Source organism: Scylla paramamosain, chromosome 12 (assembly GCF_035594125.1).
Source record: "Scylla paramamosain isolate STU-SP2022 chromosome 12, ASM3559412v1, whole genome shotgun sequence".
NCBI classification, from domain to species: domain Eukaryota; kingdom Metazoa; phylum Arthropoda; class Malacostraca; order Decapoda; family Portunidae; genus Scylla; species Scylla paramamosain.
Window position 1 is genome coordinate 26,067,948 of NC_087162.1, and position 10,080 is coordinate 26,078,027.

General features: G+C 54.1%; 1 protein-coding gene across 2 annotated transcripts in view; it reads right to left on the reverse strand.

The window, feature by feature from the left end:
* LOC135105977 (sodium/potassium-transporting ATPase subunit beta-1-interacting protein-like) overlaps window positions 1-8,979 on the reverse strand; it is a 26,997-nt gene extending 18,018 nt beyond the window's left edge. Inside the window, exon 1 of one of the 2 annotated variants that reach the window (XM_064014718.1) lies at window positions 8,797-8,979. In XM_064014718.1, the coding sequence (XP_063870788.1) occupies window positions 8,797-8,856 (60 nt within the window). In that variant the 5' untranslated portion in view covers window positions 8,857-8,979. The remainder of the gene's footprint in view (window positions 1-8,796) is intronic. The other variant, XM_064014717.1, reaches the window with a different exon arrangement.
* Window positions 8,980-10,080: the final 1,101 nt, after the last annotated feature.

Below are 10,080 nucleotides of genomic sequence, written 5' to 3' on the forward strand. Positions count from 1 at the left end.
TTTTATAACAATAATACAATAAAAGAAGACGAGAGATACAGATGTACTTCATATCCGGCGTCGCAGGCTTCCCCGTTGTGTATATATATACCTCTGTACATCTTGTGTATAAAGAAGAAAGCTCCTAAGACTGTTACTCTTCTCATCGCCACAGTCTACGTCCTCGCCTTACTGATGCTGAAAAATACCACTGGGGGTAAAACAGATGAACGCTCCCCCGCAGTCAGCAGTCATGTCCCCGCCTCGCTCCACCGGCAGGCCATGACAAGACTCAAAGCCTCTGTTACACAGGGAACGGTTCCACCAGCAGCCAAGCAACGTTTCCCGGAGCCATAATCCTCCACAGGGAGTCCCGCTCACCCCGGCCACTCGCACTGGTGAAACACTGACAGCTGAGACATTGTGAATCATTGCATGGATGAGTTACTGGTAACAGCGAAAGGTGGTGAGCCTTCACAAGTTAACACAATGATTCATGGTAAACTATCATCATTATTTATGTAACTTTAACCAATCTACAATGCAATCCCTACATCCCACTGTATATTTCCAGCCCGCGGGTTGCATATTTAGTGATTAATGCATCGTTCATTATCATTATTATTATTATTATTATTATTATTGTTACTGAATCATGTTCTCCCACAGGTCGCTACAATGGGTGACATGATTCTGGAGTGAGGTGAGGTGACTTCCGTCAGGGGAAAGATTTCTCCCTGGGCCGGGCCACGCGCCGCACTCACGGAAGTTCACGGAAACGGTGTGCACTGCTGTTGCTGCCGCAAACAGTCCCGGCCTAATTGTTGCTTTATTGATTACAGGAGCGACTTTCCCGGAGGTGGGGCGGGGCGGGGCGGGGTAATGTGGTATGGCGGTCAATTTCCTGGAGGGGACCGATGAAACCTGGCGGGGAAGGATGTGTGACCGCCCACCAGCTTCCGGCGTCCCTCCCCAACCCTGGTCACCCTGCCCGCCCCTCCCTGCATGCCGGGGCGGTGAGGTGTGCGCCCCGCGGGAACACAGCGCACTGCCGCCCACGTGACCCAGGCAAGTCCAGCGCGCCGGACACGCGTCTGTCGAAGATCGCACCCACGTGAGATGAGGCCAAGTAATGGTTAACACACAAACACCAAACACTTTTCCTACACGACCACCATTAGCGCCGCCGCCTCGCCAGACGCAGCCAGTCTGGTGCTGAATGGATCAGGTTTCAGCACAGCAACTCGACCCACGTGCAGTGTTGGCATGCACACGTGCCCCTGCATGGAACACGTGTCACTTGGATGGTTCCGGGAAAGACATATCTGGTGGTGCTCTGTTCCCGGACCAACACTGGATACTCTGTCAGCAGGAGCACGGAGCATGCAGGCGGGAGGAAGACTGGCGCCGCACCCGACACCCATCCACACATCATTCCCGGGAGCCCGTGTGCGAGTCAGCAATTCACAAATGTTGAGGAGAGAAGCATCAACTTGCTGTACACACCGCTAGCGAAGCGTCTGCCCCTTGACGGAGACGCAAGCTTGCCCTGGACTGGGTTCGATACAACGTAAACTTTACCTAGTCCTTAAAAATATCACCTGAAGTTCGCGTTTGACCATTCTACCGCTACTTTGTAAAGAATCACAATCACCCAGCATCGGGAAAGAAAACTGATACAAAACTTTGGCAACCACGTGCTATAAATGAACAAACCCGACTGATGGTGTTGGATTAGAGCATGGGGACGTAGCGGCGCCGTGTCCACGCTGTACAACAACAGTAAGTAACCCTTGGCTGCATCACAACCTTCGTGTTGGTGCAGTTATATCCATTAGGTGCGTCAGCTGATACCCATCACCTGAGTAAAGCAGCGAGGGCGGCGGGAAAAACAGTGCAGTAAGCTGGCGAGACGAATGGTTCACGGGGAGGGGAGCGACCTGCCGCAGTAGAATATTCATGCCCATTATACAAAGCTTCTCTTCTTTACTCGCCTTATCTAATGAGCCACACACTTCCACAAGACATGTAAACGTGTCACGCCACTCACTCAAAAGACGACCACTGTTGCAAGAGGGAAAACAAGGCTACACAAGGCTACAGGCTCAACACTCACCACGCGGCCATCACCTTGAGCACGACGGCATTGCATTCACCTGATGAGGACCTCAACACCACCTAAGAACAACATCAGTAGGTACTGCGTTACTTCTCAGAGGTCAAAACTGTCAAATGCTTCTCGTATACAAACCAGAACAGGACTGTCATTTCATAATTGTTCATTACCCGTATACAAGCCAGAAAAAGAACTAATTTTTTTCGTGCAGGAGGCAAGGAAGGTGAGGGAGCGGCAAGTCTTTGTTTCGCAGTGCCTAGCAATGACATCGTAGTATTTAAAATCAGGGTCATCTGCCCTATATTTGGCCTCGCCCTCTGCTGCGGATAGTTTGGGCAGAAGCGGTGCCGTTTGAGACCTGAAGCCATACAACTGCCGACGCCTTTCCATCCTCCATCGCCGCCACCACACTTCACCTCAACACACACACACACACACACACACACACACACACACACACACACACACACACACACGCGCACACACACACACACACACACAGCCATTCAGTATTCATGAGCTCGTGGTCAAGCTATAGGTTGTCGGCCGCGCTGCTCCACCTCACCTGGTGCTGCCTCGGTCCGTTATCACACACACACACACACACACACACACACACACACACACACACACACACACACAGTGTTCACTGGCTCAAAGTTCTCTTCATAGCTGTGGCCGTGGTAGGCCTATCTGGTGACAGGACTGATAGCACACGGCGCGGGCGCCTCAGGAGCCTCGAGGCGGCCTGGCTCAACAAGCCTCAACTCCTTGTCTTCCATCCGTGTCAAGTGAAGTCACCAGCCTCAAGCAGCCGCAGGGCATCGCCCTCAGGGCGTGGGGCGGGCGGGGCGGGCGCGGCGGGGCCACAGAACAGCGGTGCACTTCACGCCTCAATGCAAATCTTCATACGCTGGTCTGTGCGCGGCGCCGCGGCGTCCCACGGCAGCTACAGGCAGGGACGCAGGGACCAGGATTGGGGGTGAGGGAGCTGCACGGGGAGCTGCACCGAACATCGCTAGGGTCACGCACCCATTACTTCATACATAATCAATATGAAGAGCTTGGAAATAAGTGCTTGGATAAAATTCACTAACAATGGTAAGGTATAGAATGAGAGAGAGAGAGAGAGAGAGAGAGAGAGAGAGAGAGAGAGAGAGAGAGAGAGAGAGAGGAGAGAGAGAGAGAGAGAGAGAGAGAGAGAGAGAGACTGCATCCCTTTTATCCCCTTGTCAATATGTCCTAGGGGTGAGGCTGGCAACAAACTTAAAAAAAGAGTAACAGTGCGGTGGACAGGTGAGCAATGTAATGAGGTGGTGTGTGGTTAGTGTGGTTCTGACACAGCCCAGGCCACGCCATGAGGCACGGGCACGAGCACGGGAGGAGCGGACCGCGCTGTTTTCGCCGAGGGACGCGTGCACGCTTCCTTCACGGATGCGTAGACGCGGACGCAGCGCAGGCGGGCATCGTGGAAGTCCAGCGGTCCGGCCTTCGTGGTGCCCGCCAGTGGTACCTTCACAGCGCCGTGACCCACTGGCCCCGGGACGGAGGTAAATAAGAGCAGTGTACTCATCCCGCCTGGCACAGTGCCACGCCAATACCATGCCCAAGTGTATATATAGTGGCCAAGACACTCCTGCCCCAGCCATCCCTGCGGCTTGGCACGGCGGCCCGAGCACCACACTGGGTCACCACACACACACACACACACATACACACACACACAATGGGGATGCATGTAGTTAGTGGTGTGGGGAGAGCCGGTGGGGGGGAGGTCTACACGTCCCCCGCCGCCAGCACTACCACCACGTTGCCGTGGCTCGCAGTCCTGTCATGACGCCGCGGCGGGCACACGCCAGTGACCGGTCGATGACCAAGCAACGCCTCGCTTCAGGGGCGGGGAGGAGGGGGGAGAAGGGTTCCCAACCTGCCCTGCTCTCCCACCCTCTCACCACCTACCGGGTAAGGTCTGACAGAGGTTCCCTTCCCTCCAACCCCCCTCCCCCATCGGGCAGAGGACAAGGACGCCCAGCAAAAAGCACGGCTCACGGCAGCGTCTCGGTGGGGCATTTAAATCCCGCTGCACCCCAACCGTCGGGCAGTGCTCAACGTTCCCAGGTGACGTCACCGCGATGCCCCGGGGGCGTGTCTCTCTCTCTCTCTCTCTCTCTCTCTCTCTCTCTCTCTCTCTTCTTCCTCAGGTGACGTGAGGCTACGGTTGATGAAGCAACCACCACAGCAGGCAGGACTTGGCAGGTCACTGCCGCTCCAGTGACCACAGAGGCTTGCTTCCGCGCGGCGGCTGTAGCAGCAGCAGCAGCAGCAGCAGCAGCAGGTGCTTCCATGCATCCCTGCCCAGCTTCGGCGCGGGCATCATGTGAAATCCTCATTGATCTACAAGTTGCAGTACACTTTCCCGAGTAGATCTGGGTCAATAAACTGTTGTATCTTTCCATGTGTAGAAGGCAGGGTAGGCAAGACAGCGGCGAGGCGGCGCAGAGCACAGGGTCGGTGAGCCTCGGCCTGGCTGCCTCGGGGACTGGGGATCCGCCCGGCCCGGTTAGGGTACACGGCCACCCACCCCTCCCTGCCTGCCCTTTGTCCACGACAAGGCCGCGAGAGGAACCTGTCAGGGAGGCAGGGAGGGAGGGGGGGTGAGGGAGCCGACACACACATAACCCACAGCACCCACACCCGGGGCTCCCGACAAGCGTTCCCACACAGGCTACCAGCAACAAGCACCACCACCGAGCCTCCCAAAAGCTGGCCACCGCACCACGGGGAGAGAGAGAGAGAGAGAGAGAGAGAGAGAGAGAGAGAGAGAGAGAGAGAGAGAGAGAGAGAGAGAGAGAGAAGAGAGAGAGAGAGAGAGAGAGAGAGAGAGAGAGAGAGAGAGCCCCACATTTTTCTAACGTGAGATGGCGCCCTATGACCCTACTGTCGCGACGCCAAGGCAGCCCCACTCACCACTCCACCACCACCACCACGTCTGCAGTTCATCCTCGTGGTTGGTCCGTGGCGGTGTTCCCTGGACAGCCAAGCACCGTGTTATCACCAAGCTGAGCTGCTTGACGAACGCGGCCACTGCGGTGCCATCTACCCTCCACCAACCCCATTCCTTCCTTCTACACACACACACACACACACCGACAGACAGACAGACAGAACACAGGTGGCGCACCTCACTGCCCGTCGATAAGAACCGCACGTGACACATGAACCAGACGCCCACCACTGACACCAACAGAAAACATACGTAGGTTTCATGCTCTCTTTCCCGACTCTGTAAGCTTCGACAGCACCACATGACCTCGTTGCTGCGATGCCATACGGATGCAGACCTTTCTGAGAGAGAGAGAGAGAGAGAGAGAGAGAGAGAGAGAGAGAGAGAGAGAGAGAGAGAGAGAGAGAGAGAGAGAGAGAGAGAGAGGGAGAGAGACTTATTTCTCTTCTCAATGCACTGACAACACTCTCTTCCTGATCTGATCACCTGCAGAGGACCCGCAGTCACTGTTGCAGCCAGCAGTAAAGCAGGGATTCCTTACTTAAGCAACATACATTCCAAAACGTTTCCTCGTCCTCTCTAATAGTCAACAAACTGCGCTGGAATTTACTTGAGTTTTCACGGATGTTTTCGTGATTGTAGCAGTAGTTTATCAAGAATTCTGGGTCGTTAATGGGGAAACACACATGGGAACACGATTAATGATGTCGGTGGTCCTTGAAAAGTCCAGGTGAGAAAATGAAATCTTTCTGGATCATTCATGAAAAAAAACAAGAAACACTCATGAGAACACAACTAATAATGATAACTAATGTGGCCTTTGTAAACAGTCTGATGAGAGAATAAAGCCTAAAGATGAGGTGCGGGGGGAGGGGGGATTGTGCACGGAAGCAGCACGACACTGCTTGGCACGACGCCCTTGCCTCTTCCGAGATGCGCCCGGCACCATCTGACAAGGCGAGACACGCACGCATGAACGTTGAGGGCGCCTCGAGTGGTGCGACACTCGCGTGTACTACACAGCTCAGCTCTGATGCAGGAGTGAGCATCACAACACAAGGTCATGTCCTGCAGACACCCCGGCGGTGCGGCAGTGCCCTTGTCCTCATGTAGGGACGCACTCCACGATATTAACACTCGCAGCCACCAGCAGCAGCTTAATGCCTCCAGGTGATGACGCCTCGGTGCCTCCACATTACTGGAGGCTGGATGGCGAGGGTCAGGGTGAGGGGAGACCCCTGGAAGTGCCAGCGCTCCTCCCTAAGCCATGAGTGCCTGTATCTGAGTCGGCCGTCATGCTTGTTTTCCAAGGCCAAATGATCTGTAGCATGATTCCGGTGTTTGGCAGGTCCTGGCCAGCAGCAGCCCAGGCTGTACGTCCCGCCTTAACCCTGCACGTGCACAACTTCTGGCGGCTGTGAGTGGCGCCTTGGCTCCAAGCGTGCACAATCTCTTTGGCTAGGGTGTGCGTGCCGCCTCAGCGCCACACGTGCATAGCCTCCTTGACCGAGCTGGTGCACTGACGCGGCCGTCACACTGAGATGAAACGAGTCCAAAATCATCCACCAAAAGCTTCCGATGGTCAATATTACTTGTTAGTTCCAGAACCTCGCCTCGCCTCGCAGACGCATTGAGGGCAGCAGGCCTCCCGAAGGAAGACGTAATGTCTCGCTGCAAAGGCTCTCTCCCACACACTGGAAGTTCACGAATGCCTTGCAAACAAAAAACTATCACAGACGTGTCAGATTCGAAATGAAGCCAACAATCCTGCTCTGACCACATGCATGAATGCCTCAACTCCCTCCACAAGACAGACACTGTGACAGTGAGGCACACCTGGACACCTGGCGTGTTTGGCTGTCAACGTGGCTGCGGGACGCTCGGTGAGCAAACCACACGCGAAGGTTACCCGACAGGCGCTTGATGTCTCCCGCGTGACGTGATAAACGGCAAGAAAACTTGTATGGCTTGGGTTGGCCCTGTCTGTGTCCACCACCAAACACACACACACACACACACACACACACGCACGCACACACGCACAGCTATGAAATGGAAAAATCCTCGTTCATGTTTCAGCACCGTAAAGGAACATCATATCCTTCATTTATTTTTACCAACACTCCAGACAGATACAAAACTGCCAGCAATACCGGCCCCCTCCTCCCCCACACACACACCTTATTTGTCATGCAAGTAACCTTCGCAAGGTGTCAAGTCGTGCACGTGACACCCTCGCACTTGAGGGGCAGTGCTGCACGCCGCGTCACGTCGGTCCACTTCTGCACAAAAAATATTCTTGAGTCGGGCGTCTTTGCGGCATCACGATAAATAATGAGTAACGTAAGAAAATACAGTGATAAGCTAGTACAGTAAAATCGTAAAAAATGAAAAGTCGGAGTGTTCTTAATTACCTGTTACATTGCATTATTTTCCCAGCATAACATGAAAGTATAAAAACTGCCACAAGATGCTTGGGAAAGTCCCTAACGATACACCTGCATCCCCCTCCCCATTCCAGAGTGAGGCCAGCAGTGCCGTGCAGTGCCCCTTGTGCTGCTGGCACCGGTCAGTCTAATCATTACAGCACTGTCCTGCTATGCTAAGTAAAGCTATCACTGGTCATCTCCACACACCACAACCCTGCCCAGCAGTGCTCCATGAAACGCTGGCACTGATCCTCCACCCATCACAGCCCTGCCCAGCAGTGGTCCATGAAATGCTGGCACTGATCCCCCACCTACCACAGCACAGCCCTGCAGTGCCCCGCGTAGTGCTGGCACTGATCCCACGCCCACCACAGCACATCCCTGCAGTATCCCGCGTAGTGCTTGCACTGATCCCCCCACCCATCACAGCACAGCCTGCAGTGCCCCGCATAGTGCTGGCACTGATCCCCCCACCCACCTCAGCACAGCCCTGCAGTGTCCTACGTAGTGCTGGCACTGATCCCCCACCCACCACAGCACAGCCCTGCAGTGTCCCGCGTAGTGCTGACACTGATTCCCTTACCCATCACAGCACAGCCCTGCAGTGCTTCAGGCTGATACAGTGCCCGCCTGGCACATCTTGCGAGGCGAGCTCGTTCCTGCGTCGCCCCTGGTTAAAGCTGGCAGCTTCTCCTCCCGTAGTTGAGGGCAAGCACGACCCAGCCGGCCAGGGCGGGGCTGTGAAGTGCAGGCCTAACACCCTGCCCCGCCAGGAGGGACCGTGGAGCACAGGGCGCCTGGCTCAGTCCCTCACCTGTTCCAGGCCAATGGGGCCGCGGCGTGCACCGCGCGTTTCCTGTCCTGGTGCGCTAAACGCCACAGTCGTTCACACCGGCTCGGCGAGGCGTGGGCGGGGATCGCGACTGTCCTGCGCCTCACTAGCGGGGCGCGGCGGCCCCAGCAATTCTCTGCCCTTCACTGGGTGGACGGGAGGTGAGGGAGAGGCCCCCACCACCCACGGGCGACCGTTGAAAGCGGCCTGACCCCCGCCACTCGCTGTGACCTCACACACCCGCTCCCCTCTCCCCCATCCTGCCAAACATTAATGATGCCCGCCTGGTAAACACCGCGCCCCGACCCCTGCCACGTGCTGCCCCGCCCCGCCCCGCACAGGGAATGGGGGGGCACGGCGGGCACCACCACCACCACCTAAGGGAGGAATTTGGCCTCGCTCAACACAGCGCTGGACGCTCGCCTCGGGTACTCACAATTTGCAGGATGCAGATGGTGAGCAGAAAACATCTTCCCGAGTGCTGTCCACACCCCATCCTCCCGCAGGCATCCGGTGCTCGCACCACAGTAAATCCAATGGTAGGTGTTCACTCCATCGAGCGCGAGGCTCGCACACCCTCCCTCACGACCGCTCTCTTGTGGACTGACGCGCCGCACCTCACGCACCCCCATTGTTTACTCCTCAGGTAAAAGTAGTTCCCTTCACCACTCAGTGTTCCCCGCTGCTCTCACTGCTACCTCATTACATTGTATTATTTATGAAATGCCCGTGTGGTGTGTGAGACTGTGTGTTTTTTATTTTTTCATTTTTTTTTAAATTTTGCAGTTGAAATCCTTTTTAAATAAAGGAAATACCTTCTTACGTTTTCTGTGGTATTAGAATGTTTTTGTAAGGGACACTGCGCTAAAAGGAGGTGAAGTAGCTGTCATGAGCAATATATCAGTTACTTGGGATGATTGCTTGTCTGATGAGAGATAAAAATACAGTCCACTTCTGTCAAATTATAATTAATAAGTAGTTAGTGTTTTGTTCTGCATAACATGGTCTCTTAGAAAATTCATGACCACTCCTTACGAAGTCTGTAGTAGAATCAGATCACTCAACACTGTCCAACAAAGACTAAGTTCACACTGACCATTCCTATCTCACCCAAGGATCTTTGACGCCTTCTGTCTGTCTGTCTGTGTGCGTGTCTTGTTGACCTCTTAACTATTACATGACACGTGTTCCTGTTTATAGCATCCTGCTTGCGGAATCTCTCTCTCTCTCTCTCTCTCTCTCTCTCTCTCTCTCTTTGTGTGTGTGTGTGTGTGTGTGTGTGTGTGTGTAGTCCAAGGAATAACGGGAACAAAGGTATGTACTCACTAGGATTCCGTTGAAAGCGACAAACATTCCCTCCGTTTCCTGAAGCCCCTCAAAAAAAAAAAAAAAAAAAAAATGTCATTCGGACTGTTGTGTACCTCCCTTGCTTGCCTCTGTCGCGGCTGTAGTCGGCTCTCTAAAACAAAGGCATTTAGTGACCGAGTATGATGGCCTTGATGATCCATGACATAAAAACATAACAACATAAAAAATATAAGGGAAGCTGCAAGAAGCCATCAGGTCTACACGTGGGAGTCCCTGTATTAAATATATCTACTTATTTTCACTGATCATCCTCATCCATAAACGACAGACTGACTTAATTATGTAGTAAAACTCAAATGACTCTTATTGTTATAGTGCCAGATCAATAATGTACATTCTTGCAGCAACACGA